We start from the raw sequence: 23,945 nt of genomic DNA, 5'->3' as shown, positions 1-23,945 counted from the left end.
CCTGCCTGAGGCTTCATTCTTGCAAGCAGAGCATCGCTTGTTTCTGGACTCAGATTGCAAATGATGATGGAGTACTCTGCCTGTAGAAAAGTAGCATGTCAGGGAACCTTCTCCCTGACATGGTAGTTTTCTGTGTGGAGGTCTTTTACTTATTTATTAAAAATATTTCTGTGCCACCTCTTCAGAGTCCTGCTCAAGGCAGCTTACCATTAAAATAGCAATTGAAGCAACAAACGGTTAAAAATGTGTATGGAGTAGAATTCAACCATGTCTGCCTCCACGTGTCTTCTGAAATGACTAGGTCTTTGCCTGCTTTGTGAGAACCAGGCCTTAGGTCCAAACTTCACTTGATGTTTTTTAATGAGTCAGGTCTGGATTCTCCGGAGCAGACTCACTTTCCCTGTGGTCACACAGCAGATGGGAGGGAGGTGGCTCTTTCCTTCCCCTGCTTGCCGTTTTTCCAAGCCAAAAGGGCCCTGCAAAGGGGAGTTATTTGCTCCATTTTCCATGCATCTGGGGCAAATCTCCCCCAGGGGCTGTTATGGCTCAGGAAAACAGCAAGAGAGGAATGCCAGAGTCCCTCTTCCTTCCATGCTGGGTTTCAAGCCGAGCCCCATCCCTGTGGTCCTTTAAAAAGCAATTCCCCACAGCTCCTGTGCAGTTGCAGACAAAGTGAGTGAGTTTTATGTTTTTTAAAAAGGGTCTAGTTATGTATTGCGCTTAGGTAGATACTTGGCCCGATCTAGCAAAACAGTTCTTATCCTTGAGTATTAATGGATCAACGCAAGTAGATCCATGAAGTTCTCTGTTCTTGATAGGAGCTCCTTTTCAACCTGCTGTCGTTTCTATACCTTCATAATTCTTGTCCTTTTTTCTGTTCTTGAACAGCAGGCAATTTTGCTTAAGATGCAGTTCTTGTCAGCTTGAGTTACTGATATTTCTCTTTGGGGGGTTGTTGGCATCTCGGAATCATTACCTTTCAATTGACATGCTGCTTTGAATTCATCGCTGTGTGGCATTTTAAGGTGCTTTGAGCCTTAACGCCTTTTAGCGCTGATGTACATTCCAAACATGGGTATACTACGTGGTACAAGAAAGTACGGAAGAAGTAACTTGTTTTCCACCTAGAAATGCTAAATTCTGTGACCTACTATGAATTATCAAAAAAAAAAAAGATGTCACCAAATTTTTGCAGGTTTATTGAAGATTTTCCCTTGCAGCCGAGAAAGGTACAAAATACTCCATTTGAATGTGTGGGAAAAGCTGTGTGCATTGGGCTTGCTTAGGTTGGGCTGAACCTATGGATCCCAGAGAGGGGCAGCAGGCTCAGTCCTGCCCCCCTCTACACACACGCCAAATTTCGAAAGCCTGCACTGAGCTACAACTGTTTTCAGATGTTGCAAAGCTGCCACAAGCGGAAAGTATTGTTGAAAGTGCAGGAAAGCACAACACACACGCAGATCTGGAGATGCATCCCTAAAGTATCTTTTCCCAGTGGCAGTACCCCAGTTCTGCAGTGGCCGAATGACTGCACTGAATATACTCAAGGTATTGTGTTTTTTGCAACTCCACTTTTAAAATGCAGTGTTAGAACCTACCAAGAATTTCAGCGTTCAGTTTAAACATCAGAAAGAACCCAGCAGAGATCTAGCCCTTAAGGCTGTTCAGATAACTTTGCAAACGTCTGTGTAACCGCTGGTGCAATTTTTTGGAAGCTGGAGAAAGCATGCAAACCCTGCTGGAAAATGAAAAGATGGCCATCCTGACCGTAAGTGCTTCTTTAGGGTTGCCAGCGGATCAGAACAAACCAGCCTGGCCAGCTCTTCTGCCTTTTCATTGAGTGGCTTCATCTTCAGAAATTAGTTGTTGCATTTGCCTGGCTACAGTGTCTGGAATACTATAAAACAACATAAAGATTGACAAAAATTAAGACAGTTATAACAAATAAGGGAGGAGAATGGACAGCCACAGAAGCATTGCAGTGGGAGAATTGGAACTTCTGTATGGCTTGGTGCTGCACCCTATAAAGGCCTCCATCGGGCTGGTGTGCAGCTACTTCAAACCTGTGTTGGATGTCGAGGGTCTGTTTTACCTCCCCTCCCCATCTGGTTCTGGCAGCAGCAATAGCAGTGAATGAGATTGCTCTATAAATTGCATTGTTTCTTGTATTTGAAATGATGCTTGTTAATATTGACTGAGCCCTGACGTTCCCCTCCGCCTCTGCCCCCTCTTCCCTCTTGTCTTGATTCTGAAGGTAGGAAATGTTCCCTGGTTTTATTTGATTTTATTGCAAGATATAAATTTCTCTTGGTGGCCCCTGTGTACAGCAGGTAGGGAGGAGAAAGGGATTGCTTAGCAACAGGGGACCAAAAAAAGGGAGAGGGAGAGAATCAATAAACTTCCACAGTAAGCTAAACAGGGACTTTAAACCCAGATCTTCTTTTAAAAATGCCTATTCCTAGTAGATCAGTTACTACAGTCAGATGACTTTTAGAAAACTTAAACTAATATGCAGTCCTATGAGACTGAATCCGTCTCCAGGAGAAAGGGCATTTCTGTCTTGCCTTTAATTGGTGACATTCTGTATTATAATTATGAATATAAAGTTGTGCCAATTAGCAACACAGACACAGTTTGCCTATGGTTTTCTGTGTCACCAGCTGATTCTTATTTACTGACATATCCTTCCTCTAACAGAGTTCATTTCATGGAGGTTCCCCCCTGCCCTCGCTTTATCCTCCAACCATGTGTGGTTTAATTATTAGGGTTATTTAAAAAATTTTTTTTTAAAAAAACACGCACAGTTAAAATGAGGTCAAAAATTTATCACACGAAAAACCCTGTGCAAGAAATAAACATTCTCTACACATTACAGAATTTCAATAGCAAGTGGAACAATAGGGGGGATCCTATTTATTGGTCGCTAAACTGTCAAGGGCTTGATACCAGTCAATAATTCCTAACTTCCATTGCGTGTAAAGTGCTCTCAAGTGGCGGCTGACTTAGGGGAGACCCATAGGGTTTTCAAGGCAAGAGATGAACAAATGTGGTTTGCTATTGCCTGCCTATGCGTAGGCAATCCTGGGCTTTCTTGGTGATCTCCAGGCCTTTTTTTCAGCAGGAACGCGGTGGAACGGAGTTCCAGAACCTCTTGAAAATGGTCACATGGCTGGTGGCCCCGCCCCCTGATCTCCAGACAGAGGGGATTTTAGCTTGCCCTCCTTGTGGAGGGCAATCTAAACTCCCCTCTGCCTGGAGATCAGGGGGCGGGGCCACCAGCCATGTGACCATTTTCTCCAAGGGCAACCCACTGAGTTCCACCACCTCTTTTCCCACAAAAAAAAGCCCTGGTGATCTCCCATTCAAATACTAAGCTTCAAGCGCTTAGCTTCCCAGATATGATCAGATTGGGCTATCCTGAACCAACTGGGTTAGTGTAGGGTAATCTTGCATTAGCAGCTAGAAAATCTGGCATGGGAATTGTGATGCTGGATTCTTTATCTGGCTGTAAGAGCCTGCTTTATCCCTCATCGGGTGAGTTTGGGCCAGTCACTCTCAGCCTAACCTGCCTCACGAGACGGTGGTTGTGTGGATAAAATGGAAGAACGGGAGAACAAAGTCATAAGCTTCTCTGGGCTCCCTCTGGCGAGAAAAGTAGCATTCCGAAAGCATAAGCAATTACATCGCATTAAGAATCTTAATTTCAATCATTTAAAGACTCGTTAGTGATCTAATCTTTTATGCCTTGACCTGGGTGGCCCTGGTTAGCCTGATCTCAGAAGCTAAGCAGAGATGTCCGTAAGTACCTAGATGGGAAGTCTAGGGCCTCTATGCAGAGGAAGGCAGTGGCAGGTCACCTTGGGGTTGCCAGCTCCAGGTTGGGACATTCCTAGAGATTTTTTGGGGGGGTGGGGGAGGTGGAACCTGGAGAGCCAGAGTTGGGGAGGAGGTATAATGCCAGAGTCCACCCTCCAAAACAGCCATTTTCTCCAGGGGAACTGATCTCTGTGCCCTGGAGATGTTGTAGTTCCAGGAGATCTCCGCATCTCTTACCCCTTTGTGGAACTCTGGACCCCTTATTTAGCCTTTGCTTGCCCCCCCCCTTTTGAGTTAAACCTTCCACGCCAACGCACAGCCTGGCCCATCAGGAGCGCCCCTTCCTCCGCTCTGCGCTGGCTGTCAGAATCACCGGCAGCCGCTAGGGGTCGCCCTCGGGCCAGGCCGCCCTCCGTGGAGGCGTGGAACCGGGGACGGGGACAGCAAAGTGGGATGAATCTTCTCCTTCTTTCTTAGAGGCAGAATGAGCTTTCTGGGTGCCGGAATGCGGAACCGTCTTCCGTGCGGAGCCGGGCTGCCCGCGGTCGTTGCTTGTGCCGGCGGCAGAGCCCTCGGGGGAGGGATGCTGCGGAAAGGAAGGGGAGGCGAGCGACCCCGCCCTTCCCTCTCCCCCCCGAGGTGCTGCTAGTAGACCCGGGGGTCGGGGTGTGTGCGCGAAGCAGCCCCCACCCTGCCCTTCTCTCCCACCCCACAAGCCTCGCCGCCCCCTCCCCCAGCACAGGTTCGCGGAGATCGCTCAGGACGAGCCAAAAAAAAAAGGAAGGGGAAGAATTCAGACCCGAGAGTCTGCTCTCTACGCCCCCCCCCCCAAGTACAGCCCCCATGGCGAAAGAGAAGAGCAAGAAGGCTTTGCTGGAACTGCTCCGGAAAGAGGGCAACGACGTGTGTGCGGACTGCGAGGCTCCAGGTAAGGAGGGAGAGTTGCGGGGGGGGGTTGTCCGGTCACCCCTGTGGAGGATGGAGAGAGAGTCCCTCTTACTGGGGTATCAGCTGGCAGCATCAACGCCCTCTCCCTTCTCTCAGCCGCTTTGCCTCCCCCCGACTTGCCTCCCCCCATCAAATAGCTCCCGGGGCTCAGGAGGGCTCAGTGTGTTCCCCCTTCCCCCCCAGGGCCAGGATAGATGTAACTGAACCTCCTCTTTTAGGGTGGTGGCTGTGTGTGAAGCCCTGCCCCCCATGTCTCCATCCTCCCCCCCCCCTACTATTGCAAAATTGTAAGGAAGAAAGAGGAAGCTGGAAGAGAGTTGATGGTTTGGGCTGGTAGTCAAGAGGGGGGACACCCCAAAAACTTCTTAGGAGATTAGGGGCCCTCCCTCCAAAAACAATCAGGGGGAGGATGGAAGGGATTGTATCTTTGCTGGTGGGTATCAAATATGCTGATAGGAATTATGGGGGGTGGGCTTCAAGCATTTGGATGGCTTGGTGAAGATCTCCATTTTCATCATTGGGGCTGTGTTGAGAGGGATGGTCCAATATTCATGCCTTCCTCCATCCAAGCAAGCAGGGACTACTTAGGGTTGCCAACGGACCAAGGGACAGACCCCTGCCCGTCTTGCTGTCTTATGCCTTTCTTGAACTTGAAACGTAGAAATCAGCCGGCAGGCAATTCTGCTAACATCTGCAAATCAAGCAGAGGTGCAAAGGCGCATTAAAAAGAAAAAAGTTGGCATCCTGGGTGCAAGGGAAAGAGACCACAGGGTCTGGAAGGAAGAGAAGGAAGAGTCAGGGGAGAGATGGCTTGGCTCCCTCCCTGATCTTTCTCTGGCTGAGCTGTGGATGCTGATGTCATCGCAAGAAGCGACTTTGGAACTCAGCAGCATGTCTGTTACGAACTGCAGTGCATGTCTGGTCAGATCCTCTGTGGGAAAGCTGGGGAAAGGGGTGCCTGCTAGCTAGGGAAGCATCGGTGGGCAGCGAGAGAGGGTTGGTGGCGAGGAAATTGGACCCATGTGCATTTGCCCTCTAGGAATGGAGCTATCGTCTGCTTTGACTGGCAGTGTGTTCTTTGGGGTGTCAAGACACAGGGCCTGTCCCTGTGCCTGGCAATGTTGTGGGTTGGGACCTTGCCCGGCCAAAGCGGGTGCCTGAGCCCTCTGGAACCCTGACCTTGTTAAAGGGGCAGAGGGCAAAGAAGCTTTATTCTCTTTCTTTCATCTGGAGTTCCTTCTCTAGCAAGAGATGAAAATCAATGAAGGCGCTGGCGTACCGGGCGTTGGCAGCCAGCCTCTGACTGGCACATGGCTTGGTGGACTTCACCCTTCGCCTTGACTGATATTCCCACCCACCCCTAGTGCAGCGAAGAACGTACCATTATCTGCATGGTGCTGTTTGCTCATGCCGTTGTACAAGAGGCAGATTGTGGAGCACTCACAGGGGTAGGGAAATCCCTCCCCGCCCCCTTACACTTTCTCTCCTTTTTCTCTGCTTCATTGCCTGGTTTCCCATCCTCAACCGATGCAATTGATTCCTCCCCCCGCCCGCCATTCACTATCCCCCCTCCTGTTTTCATGCATTTTTTAATGTGATGCTTGTGCATGCACACACAGTTATTTGGAGCGGGGTAATCCCCACCCCACCCCGTAATGTCATATTGAGCCCAGGTTCACAGAAACGTATACTTTGGCTGTGGGTTGCTTCTTCTTGTCGATTTCTTAGACTACACAGGAGGGCTACGTATCACTATTAGATCTATGAATAGAATTTTTAAATTGAAAAATACAAATGGCACAGTCTTAACTGAAATGACAGAGATTTGTTTCTTCTGAGACACTGGTAAAGAAGTTCTTGTTTGTTTGTTTTGCCTCTCTGAGTATTTCAAGATTCACTATGAAATGTTTCTTTGTGTGTTAGAGGAATGCTTTGCAGGTCAGGGCAATAAGGCCTCAGAAGCTGTGAAACCCAACGATGCTTTCACTAGCCAGCCTCCCTGCGCATTACTACGGGTAATCATTGGTAGCCGAAAAGGGAGGGGAAGGAACTTTTGTAGTGCTTTCCTGCCTGCCTGTTCACTTCAGGTGACCAGGGAAGTCGACAAGAAACCCCTGTACCAATGAGCACCTGCCCCAGAACAGTCACCCTTGATTCATTTGGTTCTTCAGCATATTTCTATGCCTCTTTGTGCCTCTGAATGAAGCAGCCACCGACCCATGCATTGTGATGGTTAAGGATGTTTTAAAAATACCTCCATAAGCGACTGAAACGATGCAAGGACGGCCAAAGAGCTGCTATGGGGCCCCCCAGAGAAAGGGTGGGTTGCATTAGCGGATCTGTTCCATTAGCAGAGGCACTTTCGTCTGATGTAAGGAACCTTCCTTGAGTCTCTTGTGTCAGGACTCGGAGAAGCCTCCTTTGCACCGGGAAGAAGCACCATGGCTAGCAGCATCCAGGAGATCCAGCCCTTTCCCTCTGAACCCAACCTAAACATTCCCTCTGAATCCTGCCTGTGTGCGTGTTATGTGCCGTCAAGTCGTTTCCGACCTATGGCGATCCTATGAATGAAAGACCTCCAAAACATTCTTTCTCTAACAGATCCTGCCTGAACATTGTGTAATAACAATTTTACAGGGACTGCCTGTCTTGTATGGGCCGTTGGTGTTTTGTCCCCCTAGTCTTTTCCCTCTTGAAAGCAAATATTTATTGATTTGTGCTGATGAGGAGAGAGAGAGAGAGGACATGGGGTCTGTCTTCTAGACCCTGGAACCTTGAGCTTGCAGCTCCCAGAGCTTGGTTCACATGCGCCTGTTTGCTGCAACACGAGTTATCAGTGTTTTGTGTAAATGGACCATCACAGATGTGGGAGAGAACATCAGTTTGACATCATCTTATTGCCTTTCCTGTGGAGATGGTTCATCAGTTCAGCTGTCAAGCATCCTGGGTGCAACATCTAAATGACGCTGCATGAATGCAGGGCTTTTTTTCAGCTGGAATGCGGCGGAACGGAGTTCAGGCACCTCTTGAAAATGGTCACATGGCCTGTGGCCCCACCCCCTGATCTCCAGACAGAGGGGAGTTTAGACTGCGGCGCGGAGGGCAATCTAAACTCCCCTCTGTCTGGAGATCAGGGAGGCGGGGCCACTGGCCATGTGACCATTTTCATGGAGGGCGATTTAAACTTTAAAAACCACCCCATGTTCCAGCTGACCCAAAGTGACGTCATTGTGAGGTCCTGGGAGCGTGCACGCACTTTGCGCGTGCACATGTGGTACCAGGGGCACCACCTCCCACCAGGAGTTGCCCCTTGTGCTGGCAACGCACTGAGTTCCACCACCTCTTTTCCTAGAAAAAAAGCCCTGCATGAATGTGTTAACCTGAGAAGTGGAGTTGCTCCTGTGCATGTGTCCCATGCTTTAGTAACATGTTCTAGTGTAAAGCCTGGCTAAAGATCTGCTTGGTGGCCTTCCTGTTAGTCTCACGCAGCTATTCTGCTCCACCTGTGCATTTTCCTGCCTGCTGACTAATTATTGCAGGGTAATTGTATTAACCTGATTTGCGAAGCCTGATTCTGGCTGCTTTGTGACGATTCTTCCTGATGTGCAGTAATTCCTAAATGGAATGATGAAATTGAGTGATTACGCATTTAAAGGTGGCCGTGGGCCCCCAACATTTACAAGCGGAGAGGAGTGACAATACATCTCTGTATGAGTCCCTGCCCTCTTTCTAAACGGCCTCTGCTGGGGGCAGATAATTTTTGATGCATTTCTGCATCAAGTGTGACTTTGGATGACTTCCGATGCAGAGATGCAGCGGCGTTGCCCTTTTCAGAGGAACGGCCTCTGTCGGTGTGTCTCTGCATGAATAACCACTTCGGGCTAGTTTCTTTCAATAATCAAGAGAATGATGGCTTATGCAGGAAACAGGAGGAATAAAGTTACCTGGTGTTAGTGTGCCTCTGATTTTAATTTGGGCTTTTTTCTTTGAAAGTGCTTCCCTTAGTTGTGAGAAACCGTGGTTCACAGATGCAAACCAGTGAAAGAGTGAGTGATGAAATTGCCTTCTGCAGGACATGGGTGCCTTTCAGTGATTTTTCACACTGTGATTGACATGGAACAACCAGGCCCAGATGTAGCTTTAATCACCTCTTGTGGGGAGATCGGCAGAAATCCTGCCGTAGGTCCCATATAACCTGACCTCAGTATACTAATAACCACAGCAACAACAGTGTGCTTATATACTGCTCTTCTAGACAGATTAGTGCCCAACTCAGGGCAGTGAACAAAGTCAGTGTCATTATTATCCCCACGATACAGCTGGGGAGTGGCTTACCCAAGGCCATCTGCTGAGCTCATGGCAATCATAGGGGTCGAACCAGCAGAGCGCTGATTTGTAACCCAACCTCTTAACTACTGTGCTACAGCAGCTCTGCCATGTTATAGCAGCACACACATGAACACACGCAATTGCCTTGTACTGTATTAGCTCAGTGATCTGTCAAGGCCACTCTGGTCTCCTTTAACGGGCAGCAGCTCTCCACGGTCTCAGGGAAAGGTGTTTCACATCACCTAATACTTGATCCTTTTGAATGGAGATTCGGGGGACTGAGCCTTCTCTGTGCAAAGCAGATTCCCTACTATGGAGCCACAGCCCCACCCCAGACCCAGACTTGAGCGATGTACGTTTGCAAGCATCTGTTTGTCTTGTTCACTTGTTAGATTTTTACTGTGACCTCAAAATAGTAACCGTTGTTGTTTTAGCAAGCGGCCTCTTTTCCCGCATCTGTTACCTGACTGCATCAAGGCTTGATGGGGGCTTTTTCCATTTTGCCAAACAGATGAGTAATACATTCCTGGGATGCACGTCTGAAACCCCACAATGGTTCTAAAGTTTGGAGTTGAAGGATTGCCTGGTGCCTAATGTTCTAAAATCCAGAAACTCCTCCAATGACCAGAAGGGTTTGAAATCCTTCTTGGTTTTCATGACATTTTGGGCTTGAAGGGATAAGAAGAAACCTACAGACACACTTCTCAGCTTCTTATCAGCAAACATCAGAACAAGAAGGAAGGAAGAGATTGACTCAGTCGATCTGAGCCCTCTTGTCAAAATATTCCCCTCACTTAACAGAAGTCTTGCAACAAAGCTCAGCTGCTCGACACTAACAGACAAACAGCATGTTCATGGATTATTAATCATTGTTAAGGGGTTGTGTGAAGAAGTTGCATCTTTTAGGTGCGAATCCAAGAGCTGTACCTCTCTACATCAGTTGAAATCAGTGGGCTCAAAAGGACGTAAGGACTCCGTTTAAGAATTGCATTGGGAGATGGATTCGGACATGCCGCATACATGACTTTGCCGTACAGTGACAGAGCGCAGGGTTGAATGAGCCATCACAGGGATAAATACCACAGGTGGGGTAGTCACACAGGTGTGGATTCAGAAGTGTGTGGGAGGACCTTGGCACAGGTGATTTCCCCTCGCCCCCATCTGGCCCCTTTGCTTCTGGGGCTTCCATCTAAAAATTACACTCCTTGGTGGAGTTAGTTCAGACATTCAGCTGCTTGTAAACTTGCATGCAGCGATCAAGAATTGTACATAACCAGTCCAACACCCAACACTATCTTAAATCCAATATGACAGTTTTGATTTGTAGCAATATGAAATTACTGTCCCAAGCAGGTATTCAGGAAATGCGTATTTAAAAAAATATTGAAGTTTCATTATATTTGAAAGTAATATTAGGATTGTGTAAGGCAGTGAGAATACACCTGGGCCATTTCCACACACGTTGAATAATGCACTTTCAATGTACTTTCGCAATCCTTTTGAAGTGGATTTTTTGTTCCACACATGGAAAATCAGTTTCAAATGTTCACTAAAGAGTATTGAAAGTGGATTATCCAATGTGTGTGGAAGCAGCCCTGGTTTAGGTGTGCATTCTGTTTTAATTACCTCTAGGTTGATGTCTCTCTCATTGGATTTTCAGTATTTTCTTGGGGTAATTCCTGGGTTGCATAATTATTATCATCTTCTCTTTGAGCTGTGCTTGGATCCTGTGGGCAGAGGGGTCAAGTTTTTCATTAAACAGAAGCACTGTAACCTGAATGGCTCCTTTTCATAATGAGTTGCTGCAGAATTGGGGTATTGAACTTGTGGAAATTTGAGGGTACGCAGGATTGTGCTTGTGAGATGGTCTTTGGCGGGGAAGCGGTGTTAAAAACCACTGAACCACATGCATAAATGAATAGGGCTGGCAAAATTTCATATGCATTCTGCGTCACTTAGAAATACTGTCTTTTACAAGGTGCATTTTTGCTTAGGAAAGATTTTCCAGAGAGATGATGATAACTGCGCTTATATACCACTCTTCTAGACAGATTAGTGCCCCACCCAGAGCAGTGAACAAGTTAGTGTTATTATTATCCCCACAATGCAGCTGGGGAGCTGGGGCTGAGAAGAGTGGCTTACCCAAGGCCACCTACTGAGCTCATGGCAGTAGTGGGATTCCAACCAGCAGAGTGCTGATTCACAGCTGAACTACTTAACCACTGTGCTGCAGCAGCTCTCCAGATGTTGTGCTTAAGGCCATAGACAGCTCCTGCCTTACAGAATCTCTGTGCCAATGTTATGTGGTGGCTGGGGGTGTTAGCCCTGCGTGGGCTGGCTGCACCATACAGGTGCAATTCTCATGCCCCTTTTTAAAAGCTGGGAGCAAGAAAGAGTTGGGTTGTGCTTCCTCCAGCACTTCTTCTGTTTAGAAATGGGGCAGTTCCCCCCAGGGGCTCCTAGGCGATCTCTCATTTCCCAGTGGCAGTTGCAGATGGTGGAGTGCGTGCATGCTTGCACTCCATTTCCTCCACTGCACAGGTGATTTCCCCTCGCCCCCATCTGGCCCCCTTGCACTTTTCCCACTGGGGAATGAGAGATCAACCCTGATATCTCTCGTTGACAGCCAGTGTCTGCTGGCCCTGACAGCACTCATGGAAGAAGTTCTTCATCCAGGTTCCACTGCCACTCTGGACTCATTATGGATAGGCTGGTGCAGACATAACGTGGGGGTTAAAGTTTTAAAAGCAACACCTTCCTAGGAAGGGGTCATGGCTCAATGGTTGAGCGTCTATCTATTTGGCATGCAGAAGCTCCCAGGTTCGATCTCCAGCATCTCCAATTAAAAGGATCAAGTAGCAGGTGATATGAATAACCTCCGCCTGAGACCCTGGAGAGCCACTGCCAGTCTGAGTAGACAGTGCCGATACACTAAGAGTCCATCTTCATGAGTTTGTTTTTTTTAAGCTGTAGATGGACAGCCAAAAAGACAAACAAGTGGGTACTAGATCAAATGAAGCCTGAATCCTCCCTAGAAGCTAAAATGACAAAACCGAGGCTATCGTACTTTGGTCACATTATGAGAAGGGAAGATTCTCTGGAAAAGTCAATAATGCTAGGAAAAGTGGAAGGCAGTAGGAAAAGAGGAAGACCGAAAACGAGATGGCTTGACTCAATAAAGGAAGCCACACCCTCCTGTTTGCAGGATCTGAGCAAGTCTGTTAACGATAGGATGTTTTGGAGGTCTTTCCTTCATAGGGTCGCCATAGGTCGGAGGCGACTTGACGGCACATAAAGCACACACAAAGCTGTAGTTAAGGGTGAAACTGACTGTCATTCAATGGGGTCAATGCTCGTTCCGATGTAATGATTGACACCATTGAAGCAGATTGGGGTAGAGGAAGCTTACCAGAGAGGGAAGGGGGCACCCAATCCTGCTGCCCACTTTGGATCTCTTAGCTGTGGGCTAAGAGATCCAAAGGGGGTTGTGTCAGGTTCCACCACAAAGACTTTCATTCCGATCTAAGTCGTACGTCCCCTGCCAGGAATTCAGTTTCCCAGGCATGCAGAGGCGTGATTCACAATGGGACCATGGCAGAGAGAGAGAGAGAGAGATCACTTAAGCCTTCCCTCCTAGCAACCTTTTCCCAACCTGAAACAGCTCTGGGAGGCACTATTGGGGAGGGGGTACTGATGTAGAGCATATGGGAACTCACAATTCGCATTCTGTTGAAAGCTTTTGTGGCAAACCCAGACACAATCCAAAGGCTTTGTAGCATGTTGTTAGGCCCTTAGACAATGGCTGTTTCCACATGGCTTACCTTCTTCTGGAAAACAGTGTCTTCATGTGTGAAATTGCACGAGAAGATGCTGTTATCATGCGAAATTGCATGAGAAGATGCTGTTATTGCGGAAGACAGCGTCTTCTTGTGCGTTTTCGCGCAATAACAGTGTCTTCCTAGCGCGATTTCGCACGTGAAGATGCTGTTTTCCGGAAGAAGGTAAGCTGTGTGGAAATGGCCAAATTGTTGTTTTCCACTCTCCGCCTCCCTGATCAGCCATATGGAGGTACTGTCCTACCTTATGGGGTTGTTTTTAAGAATTCTTGCTATAAACTCTCTATATGTGCCATTATTTTCTTACGTCCTGTTTTCTTGCTCAAAAGATTTATGCTATGAAACTAGGAGAAAAATATATATATATATTTTGTCTTGCAGGTCCAGACTGGGCATCTCATACTTTAGGAATCTTTATCTGTTTAAATTGTTCAGGAATTCACCGCAACATCCCGCAAGTCAGCAAAGTGAAATCTGTCCGTTTGGATGAATGGGACGATGCTCAGGTGGAGGTATGCTCTTTGCACGAGGGGATGGATGGAACACAGCAGAGGCAGTCACCCAGTCCTTCCACTGTCCTTAACGGAGCTCAGGGTGTGCTCTTCAAATATCCACAGGCTCCGAGGATCTCATTGATTGACCTTGAGACGCTGGGGCTGCTTAGGGCGTTGTCTGCTTTTCTTGTCGCTGCTTGCCGTTATGACACTGGATGCTCAAACCGATGACGAGATGAGAGATTTAATTTGGTCTCTTCTCGCAGCCTTCCAGATTTCCCCTGTGTCCAGAGACGCAGGGACAGAATGCTATGACGGGTCTTCTCGGTGGACAGTGATCTAATAACGGCTGAGTGTCCTTGTCTGCACTGCCTAATCAGGTGTCGTAGTTTGAGCTCTCTTGCCATCTGTGCAAGTGAAGAAGTCTCATAATTCAGTGCCCCCCAAGATGATATCAAGTCTCCGTGCACCTTCTGTGTGGCTTGAAACCTGCCTCATTCTTGGCCTGTCTCCTTTCAAAGTGACCCAGGCTATCGTAAGCTGCATCCGTTGCTCTTAGCTATTTCGGAGCACGTCTACCAAGCCAAGGCAAAGAAAGGGACATGTCTAGCTGCTGTTTCAGAAAAGGCACTGCTTTCTAAACTGTACACTTCCATGTAGAGAGGAAGAATCTTGCCCCACGTGCTGCTGTTGCCATACTGGGGGCGAATGTTTGACCCTAGTCAGTGTCCTCAGTTAGCTCCACCCTGCGGACTGGAGGCCCAATACAATGAGGAACCTGTTACGTTCTTTTATGAGGAGAGCTGCAGTAGCATAGTGGTTAAGTGATTTGGCTGCGAATCTGCACTTTGCTGGTTCGAATCCCACTACTGCCATGAGCTCAGTAGGTGGCCTTGGGTAAGCCGCTCCTCTCAGCCCCAGCTCCCCAGCTGCATTGTGGGGATAATAATTACACTGACTTATTCACTGCTCTGGGTGAGGCACTAATCTGTCTGGAAGAGCGGTATATAAGTGCTGTTGTTATCATCATCAGGGCCTTTGAGGTGGGTGCTGGGGCGCTGGAGGGGGTGCTGGGGGCGGAGGTGCGCGCCACGGAGCTGACGTGCCTGGCCCGTGCTTCCGCCACTGCCGCCACACGCCCCCAGCCAGGTGCGGCCGCCGTGGGCCAGGGGCCGCGTGCAGAGCTGGGCAGCCTCCTCACGCTACCCCAGCCACCCTCCGGCCAATGGCCCCGGTTTTGCTGCGTGATGACATCATCACATGATGACATCATGCAGTCTGGGGGCGCGCGCGCATGGGAGGGTGGCTGCAGGCACCAGAAACCCTGCTGCCGGCGATGATGATGATGATCATCATCATCATCATCATTATTAAAGTGGGCTGAACCTCTGCCAACTGTGGTGGTGTTATGGTTGTCAACTCCTGGAAGTTCCTGGAAATTTGGGAGTTGAGCCTGGGGAAGGTGGGGTTTAGGGAGGAGAGGGACCTTAGAAGGGTATATAGTGCCATGGGTATATAGTGCCATTTCCTCCAGGGGAACTGATCTCTGTAGACTGGAGATCAGTTGTAATGCTGGGAGATCACCAGACTCCACCTGAAGGTTGGCAGCTGCAGGTGGTGGAAGGAGCTGTTCCAGACTGTTTAGGGATGGGGAAATCACATGGTTGCATGGAAGACCATTTTAAAAAGCCCAGCCAAATAAAGGTAGCCCATGGGGAGTAGTTTCTATCCTCTAGGTTTCTGCTTAACAAGAAATTATTGATCTAGAGGAACTTAAAATATATATATATATTTTTGCTTCATTTATACCTTGCCTTTCTCCCCAGTGGGAACCCAAAGCAGCTTTTTCATTGTTCTATAGTTTTTAATTTTATCCTCACAACAACCTTGTGAGGTAAGTTAGGCTGACCATATGTGACTGTCCGAAGGTCACCCAATGAGTTTCCATGGCAGAGGGGGGTTCCAATTTTGGTCACCCTCCTACCACCTCATAACCACCTCATTCCTTTGCACCAGGCCTCTGAAAGGTGCCTCAGATGAGAATGGCTGCCATTTTCTTCAGGGATTTCCCTTCTTGCTTCAGGCAGTGGCAGCCTCAGGCATTTCCCCCATCTTTCCTCACGCCTAACCCAATTAAAGGCATATAGGTGGTTCCTACCTTCCTTCCTTGAAAAAGAGCCCTGTGGCGCAGAGTGGTAAGCTGCAGTACTGCAGCCCAAGCTCTGTTCACACGACCTGAATTCGATCCTGGCAAAAGCCGCGTTCATGTAGCCGGCTCAAGGCTGACTCAGCTTTTCATCCTTCCGAGGTCGGTAAAATGAGTGCCCAGTTTCCTGGGGGTAAAGTGTAGTAGATGACTAGGGAAGTCAATGGCAAACCACCCCGTAAAAAGTCTGCTAAGAAAACATCATGATGTGACTTCCCCCCATGGGTCAGTAATGACTTGGTGCTTGCATAGGAGACTACCTTTACCTTTTTACCTTCCTTCCTTATTGATTTATTTAGAGAAACTGTATAATGAAAGAGCATTTGTTGTGCAGCTGCTTACAGTACAAACAGTATTTTTGTGACAGCCACAGGGTTTCTCTCTGTGTGTGTGGGGGGGGGGGTTAAAATGCTGCGTTAGGCCTGAGAAGACGTTGGGACAGTTGCACTCTCTTTCAGCCTAACTTGGGTTATTGTGACAAAGAAAAAGAGGAGGGGAGAACCATGACTCTTATTCATAGGCCTTGAGTTCATCATTGTCTCTCGGCCAACCTAACAGGGTTGTTATAAGGATAAAATGAGAAGAGGAAAAAACATGGGTGCTGCCCTGGGAGGGAGAGGAGGGGAGGGATAAAAGTGTAATAAACAAATGTCAAAAATTACAATCAGTAGCCCAACAATGAGTATTCAAAACAAATAATTACAGTGTGTAAATTGATGCAACTGATGTAAGTTATGTGTCATCAGGTTACTTTGGATTTATGGCAACCCTATGAATTAATGACCTCCAAAATGTCCTGTCGTTGCTCATGTCTTGCAAACTGATAAGATGTAGGGTCGCCCTGTGAGGCACCGCTGTTGCTGCGGCGGTGGCCCTCCAGGGCTGAGCTGGCAGAGGTGTGCCAGAAGGGTAAGCACAAGGGAGTATGCCACAGCTGGGCCCTCAGGAAGCAGAGCCCCCTGCAAAAGCCATCCAGCCACCTTTGCATGGGGTGGATGACATCACTTCCAGAAGTGACATCATTGCACCAGGGCCAGGAGTGTGTGTGCACAAAGAAATCTACTCTGGTGAGTTCTGGGGACCCCCACCCCTCTTTCCGGTATTTTTAAAGAACCCATCTGGCAACCCTAATGATGAGATATTTAATAAGCAATGTAATACACAAGAAAACATACATTAGGAGCTCAAAAGCAGCAGAAAGCTTAGAAAATTCACCCCCAAAGCAGTTCAGAATAAAATAAAACAGCAGCAGGCATCTAATAATAATGGATATTATTGCAGCAGTCTGAATCTCTTAAAAAGATGTCTAAAAGACGTCCACTCAAGCCAAATGCTCCGAAGGCTGTCTGGAAAATAAAGATTTTTAAATTATGCTTTGCAGAAACGCTCTGGGTATTTTCCATTCCACTTTTCTGTGGGGAATGGCTCAAGGGAAAGAGCTAACAACTTTACCTCAGCAAACATAAAAGGGACACAGCTTTCTCCACTGCACTCTCGTATCGGCTACTGTCCCTGGGATATGGGACTGTGGTGGAGAAAGATATCTCCATTTTCAGTTTGCTGAGATAAAATATTAGCTGTTTCCCTTGAGAAGTTTTGCCAGGGACAAAATGAAAGGGCCCTAGGAGTTAATTTTTAACATGAATATCCGTTAAAATGTAATGTTTTGGGGCAGACTCAATGGAAGGGGGCCTGTGTACTGATGCTTTACCATATATGTGCTAGGGTTACCAGCCTCCAGGTGGAGCCTGGAGTTCTCCAGGGATTACAATTGATTTCCAGACTTCAGAGATCAGTTCTCCTGGAGAAAATGGCAGCGTTCAGAGGGTAGACTCTGGTATACCACTGAGTCTAGGAGTCCCTCCCAAGGCACTGCTCCCAAATCTCCTGGAATTTCCCAAGCCAAAGTTAGCAATTCTAGAATTCTCATGCATTTGCCAATGCTACTACACACAGGGAAAAGGGGGATAGGTAGCATAGTTTGGTGAGAGCCAGTTTGGTGTAGTGGTTAAGAGCGGCAGGACTCTAATCTGGAGAGCCGGGTTTGATTCCCCACTTCTCTGCTTGAAGCCAACTGGGTGACCTTGGGTCAGTCACAGCTCTTCCAGAGCTCTCTCAGCTCCACCCACCTCACAGCGTGATTGTTGTGGGGATAATAATAATACACTTTGTAAACTGTTCTGAGTGGGTGTTAAGTTGCCCTGGAGGGCGGTATATAAATCAAATGTTGTTGTTGTCGTCGTCGTCATCATCATCATCATTATAGGAGCGAGTGAATAGGGGGGCAAATTCTGAGCATTTTTCTTTCACCCGTTTTTACAGGGCATCCCTTTTAACCGATCCAGTAGTTTTCAAATACCCTGTACCATAATTGCTGTGGGAGCTAATTTTTGTTGAAAAATAGCACTAAGTATGTAATTAATAAATAAAACAGGCTGCGTGTTCATTTTTTTTAAAGCCTATTTTTTTCCCCTTTGCAGTTTATGGCTTCCACTGGAAACAATGCCTCAAAAGCAAAATATGAGTCTGAAATCCCACCGTTTTATTACAAGCCAACTTCTTCAGACTGTCAGTAAGTACCTCAAATACACACACACACACACATTTCCCCTCAGGATAAACAGTTTGTGTGCAGCTGCAGCGTTCATAATATTTTTTGCTTGTCTATGTTGAATTTTTAATTTCTCTGTGGGGCTTGACTTGCCAAGAAAGCCCTGAGACCTTGGTCTGTCTGGGATGCCTCAGGGATACCGCAGTCCTGTGCAGCTTTGAGTCAGTCGTTTCTGCGTGTTTGCATCTTGCAGGGGAAGGAACTGGTTCCGCTTTCCTTCCTTGATTGCTGTATTGCAGATCAATTGATAAAAAGTTCCATTTTAAACTTTTCCATTTTTATCTTCTTTCATTCCACATCTTAAAATTTGCCTTTCCAGTTGAATTTGAAAATATAATAATGTTGCTTGGCATTTATATAGCGCCTTCACACACTGCCTTATTGAAGGGATTCCCAACGTGGTGCCCCTGGGCGCCGTGGCACCTACTGATGTGCTTCCTTCCACAAAGCTAAGAGCCATTTCTGGCTTTTTTGCACTTCAGGGGAGCAGAAGGTGCTTCTGAAAGAACCTAGGAGGCATCTCCTTTGTGTGTGTAGGGAGCATGCATTTGTAAAACACTGTCTTCATCATAGGATGATCATCTGGGATCTAGTGTGGTAGAGTGTTGGACCAGGACTAGGATCTGGGAGATCCAGTTTTAGATCCCCACTTTGCCATGGAAGCTTTCTGGGTGACCTCAGGCTGGTTGTTGTGAGGATAAAATGGAGGATTGGGAAATTATTACCTAGCTGTGAGCTCTTTGGAGGAAAAGTGGAATAAAAACATCCCAACACCATGTGATTGGACTAGGGCCCACTTTTCCTCCTGGTGGGAGTGGAAGGGAACCTGGCACTTACCTTGGTTGGTCTTTGTGTGTCCGTGCTCCTGGAAGAAACGTCATTGCACCTAGCTAATTTGCCCCTTTGAAGCCTGGAGCATGCTCGCCAATGGGAGCGATGATGTCACTTCTGGATGTGATGTCATCACCAGAGATGGACATGAACAGGAAAAAAAACCCCAAACACGATGTTCATTGTTCGTTGCCATCCACGAACAGGGATTCACGAACATCGACGGACATGACATGTTCACAAACATGTTTGTAGTTGGACGTTCGTGGTACCCAGAACAGCCCCCTTGGGACTTAGCTGAACTTGAGCCGGGAAAGGTGTGATCCATGGGTCTCCCCCTTTCATGTCATTTTCTCTTCACAGTGGCAAAAACTGGACTGTCTGCCGGAAGCTACTTTGAGGGGTTACAAACTGACCTTCCCAATGTCCAATAGCCACCAAATTTGCAGGGGACATAGTCCTCACCGTCCTCTGAAGACCCCCCAAGTTTCAGAGAGATTGGACCCTGGGAAAGCCTTGATCCATGGGTCCCTCCCTTTCCTGTCATTTTCTTTTCACGGTGGAAAAAACTGGACTGTCTGCTGGAAGCTACTTTGAGGGGTTACAAGCTAGAGGGAAAGCCTGAAGGAGTTCAGACAGAGTTCAGACATGCCTATGTTGCCAGGAGAATTGATTGAAAGGCGCCAGACTGTCTGGCTTTACGAATGGCTGACGAACGCCACAAAGTGGGCTTGGAACGAACACGTTAGCTGGGAATGGGGCCTCACGAACAGCTTGCTCGTGAACAGCGGATTGGGCTGTTCGTGGCTTTTTGCTTGTTTGTATTGCTGTTTGTGCCCATCTCTAGTCGTCACAACCGCCAGGAGTTTGCCTGCTGTGTTCTGGCCCAGTGAGTGATGGTGGAGGACAGAAGTTGGGAACTGGGGGAATCCCCCGCTCTCACCAGGGGACGGGCAGACTCAGCCATTTTGTGGTGGAACCCAATACTCATTCTCAGAAGTTCCATAGAGAGACACATTTGCAGCCTCTACCTTATAGTCTGTCTAGCTATCTTTCTCCCTGCCCCCCGCTTTTCTCCTCAATGTGTAGCAAGCCACAAATGGAAGACCTAAAACGGCTTACAAAACACACCAATACTTTTTCTTTTTGCTTATTTATGTTGAATTTTTTTTTCCAGCCTGGCTTGATTTACGAAAGGTCCCCAAGAACATTGTACCCTTCTTTGATGCACTTGTAGAATGAGTAGAGTGGTTACAGAGCTTCCACAAGTCCTCAGGCCTTTCCCCTCAGAAGGAAAACAACTTTGCTGTGTATTCCTTGTTCATTCCACCTCTCAAACTTTGGGTTCTACCAGGATCCCCCAGGACAAAGTGAAACATCCTTCCAGGTTCATTCATAGGGCTTCCAGCTGGTGGATGGCACCTGATGGGAAACTAGGGCTGTTTTCACACTGCTCACCGGCCACGGAACATCGCGCCAAGCTCCCGGAATGACGGTGTCTTCCTGGCGTGATTTCACGTGAGAACTGTGCCAAGAAGACACTGTCGTTCTGGGAGCTTGGCGCGATGTTCCGTGGCCGGTGAGCAGTGTGAAAACAGCCTAGGGTGCAGGGAGACAGGGAGGAGGAAATTACTACATCCACAGCATGACATTATTTCCAGGACTGAACTGGATGTGACATCATGCTGTTGACACTATGCTCTGGTGAATGCTAGAGCGTCGCGTCAATGGCATGATATCATTTCTGTGTTCACTGCGAAAATAATGTCCTGTTGTCAGAGGTTTTTTTGCTCGTGTTTTCCCTCACTGTCCTTCAGACGGGCAGCAGAGGTCAGGAGCTGCCATTGCTATATCTGGAGACCTGGCAGGCGCGCGTTGGAATAGACGGCTGCCAATCCGGTTGATGTAATGTGAAAATCTTCAAGCATATGTAACCAGAGGCAGTGCTCCCGTAGAAGAGGACACGAAACCTGCGGTTCCTAGCCGGCCCCAGATCGGGCCTGAGGAGGATTTCTACATCCATCCCACCTCTGTGTTTACTCTGTGCATGGAAAAGTTATAAGAAAGAAGGAAAGAGACCAACGCAAGGATTTGAATTCCAACTGACTTCATTACACCCGGACATGTTGCTATACTCATGAATGCACTTTTTGTATTATGTATTTATTCTTGTTCCTGAGAGAGTTACATAAATATGTATGAGTGTATGAATTATATAGCACTGGCACTTTAAAAACTTAACATTTTGTAAAGTATTGTTTCACTGTATTCCCCGTGGGCTTGTCCTTCCCCTCCTACCAGGTTAAACCGGGGTTTGCCACACACACCCCCTTTTATATCTGGAGACCTGGCAGGCCTGTTCACTCATCCTGTGGTCATGCATAGTGATCCTAAATCCCTCTCCCCCCACCCCAGCTGCAGCAAATAACATCCACAAAAGTGACCAGGCTATTGGCTGCACATGCGCCTAAGTTTGTGGTGTAACAGAATGAAAGACTTCATGCAAAGCTTCAGTATCTGGACTGAGCATGACTCCTCTCCCCGGACAGTGGCTGTTCCAAGCCGACCCTCCCTCTTCATGGAGCTGGTGTGTCTCTTGGCTTGGCTTCATACAAGGCTGAAGGACAAACCAAGTATTACATTTTAGATGGGTCAGGGACATGGGTGCCTGCCCCAAGTCACAGTCACACAGAAGAACTGAGTCTCTTACCTTCTCAGCAATCAATTGCTCTGTATGGCTCCAGATCACTTGTGTGTGTGTGTGGGGGGGGGGCGCTTCCAGTCTCCCTCTCATGCCAAATGTACAATGTAACAGAGGGCTATTAAGGAAAGATACCCCTTTCTTCTGCATGATAGTGAGTTGGGATGGGCATAGAAACATAGAGCTGGAAGAGACTCCCAAGGGTCATCTAGTCCAACCCCTGCACCATGCAGGAATTCACAGCTATCTCCCCCCTTCCCTCCCCCGATGACCCCTGCTTGATGCCTAGAGAACGGCATCCCTGACCCGGCACATATAAGATGTTGTGTCTGGTTTGAGCCTGAGGCGCTACCCATTTAGTCGGACTTCCTAAAGCGCCTTCTGAGGCCTCGCTGTTCAGATGGTCTCTGCTCTTTTTAGTTCTGTAGTCTCTTAGTGGAAAGTGTTGCAAACATTCCTTTCTCAGCATTGGCCTGGAACCAACAGGCTATTTGTGGCTTCTGGGAAAGCCTCTGGAGAGAACGTAATTCATGTTCTTCTTACCCTACTTAGCATTTCTCGGGACAGAAAGGAGAGCAAGAGCTCGGGCCGATATCCAGCTGAGGCAGCTCCATCCGTGCACTGCGGGTGCTTCCGTTGCAGCCTGCTGGCCCCACGGCATCAAACCGGTTCTTTGTAAAGGGATTTCTTGACCTTCCTTCCATTTCTGTTTGACACCCAGTGCAAGAAAATGCAGGCTGGCCAACTGCTGTCCCGATTCTGCACAGCTGAGTCACATGTTTGCCATCCTTGGCTGGAGCTGTGTCTGAAGAGGCAGGGGGTCAAGAACCTCATTTGGACAGCAGGGGCAGCAGAAGATGCCTGCAGGTCTAATTCTGCAGCAGGTCACACCTGAAATTCATTTCTTAGACTTCCTCGTGCCATCATGGCGTCCTGCAATCTCTCTCTCTCTCTCTCTCTCTCTCTCTCTCTCTGATGTACCTTCTAGACGGAAGAGGCCGTCAGCAGTCGGGGCTTAATCAGGGCCCATGGCATTTTTCCACCAGAAGTCTTTCCAGCTAGCTGAGTTCCTGATTCTTTCTTCCTTTCTTTCCTCCTGCATTTCAGCCATTTTCTTCTACAGTACATGTCAAGACAGAGCTTTTAACCTCTTCCTCTCTTCTGCCCTGTTTAGAATCGCAAGAGACTATCAGGCAGATCTCTCTGCATAAGCGCTGTGGCTGCTCATTCCCATTCGCTTGTTCCTATATGTGGAATTAACTTGTGGAACTCACTGCAACAAGAGTCAATGATCGCCAGTAACATAGTTCAGTGGTTTTTCAAACTTTTGGAAGCGGAAACTGCTTCTAGGTTTACTTTACCTTATGGGACCCACTTGCAAAGTACTTTCAATCGACGTTCCCCGTCTCCGAAATAAAAATGCAAGAATCTCTTATCGCTTAACACAGAACAAGTTTATGTTTTAAGATTTGTTTTTAATATTTGTAAAGATATAGCTGGGGAGGGAAGGTGACATGGTATAGCCTGATTTCGGAAGCTAAGCACAGTCAGCTCCATTTGGGACTTGGATAGGAGACCGCGAAGGAAGTCTGGGGTTGTTCTACAAAAGGAGGCAATGACAAACCACCTCAGCTCCTCACTTCCCTTGAAAGCCCTTTGCTGGAGTTGCAATACGTCAGTTGCAATTTAATGGCATGTATGTATATAGCAAGATTGAACAATACATTTTTTCATTGTTATTTCACGTATTGTGCAGGGTCATTCCAAATTTGCCATTGCGCATATGCGCAACAGTCATTGGTTCCTGATGAGTATTTTGTCCAGGAGCTCAGCTACAAGTGCGTACATGCAAGCGGCATTTGTGTTAGGAGGTGCACGCTTCAAAACTAATGCCTGCATCCAGTCTCTTCCACTCTCCTCAGCAACGTTGCAAGCTTTTCTCCCACCAAAGAAATCTTCATACTTGGCTGAGCAGAGTGGAATACAGGTCATTAGCTGTACACCTAGACAGTAAGTTGCAGTAAGTTGTTCCATCCTGTCCTGGTTGGAGCAAACAAAATTCTGCAGAAAAAAGAAAGGACTGGAGGGTAGAGTGCATTGTGACGCTTGTAGGTAGGAAAGGGAGGCCCAGAACAAACTCTTTCTTTCTCATTCTTTTCCTTCTCCTTCGTTA

The 23,945-nt window shown here is 47.7% G+C and overlaps 1 protein-coding gene across 1 annotated transcript in view; it reads left to right on the top strand.

The window, feature by feature from the left end:
- The first annotated feature begins 4,300 nt into the window (after positions 1-4,300).
- Positions 4,301-23,945, top strand: part of ADAP1 (ArfGAP with dual PH domains 1) — a 70,914-nt gene continuing 51,269 nt past the window's right edge. Inside the window, exons 1-3 of the mRNA XM_054993056.1 lie at positions 4,301-4,744; positions 13,311-13,441; positions 18,110-18,201. Of these exons, the coding sequence (XP_054849031.1) occupies positions 4,660-4,744; positions 13,311-13,441; positions 18,110-18,201 (308 nt within the window). The 5' untranslated portion in view covers positions 4,301-4,659. The remainder of the gene's footprint in view (positions 4,745-13,310; positions 13,442-18,109; positions 18,202-23,945) is intronic.

The sequence above is a fragment of the Eublepharis macularius genome, chromosome 12 (genome assembly GCF_028583425.1).
Source record: "Eublepharis macularius isolate TG4126 chromosome 12, MPM_Emac_v1.0, whole genome shotgun sequence".
NCBI classification, from domain to species: Eukaryota; Metazoa; Chordata; class Lepidosauria; order Squamata; family Eublepharidae; genus Eublepharis; species Eublepharis macularius.
This window is presented reverse-complemented; position numbering and strand designations above follow the sequence as displayed.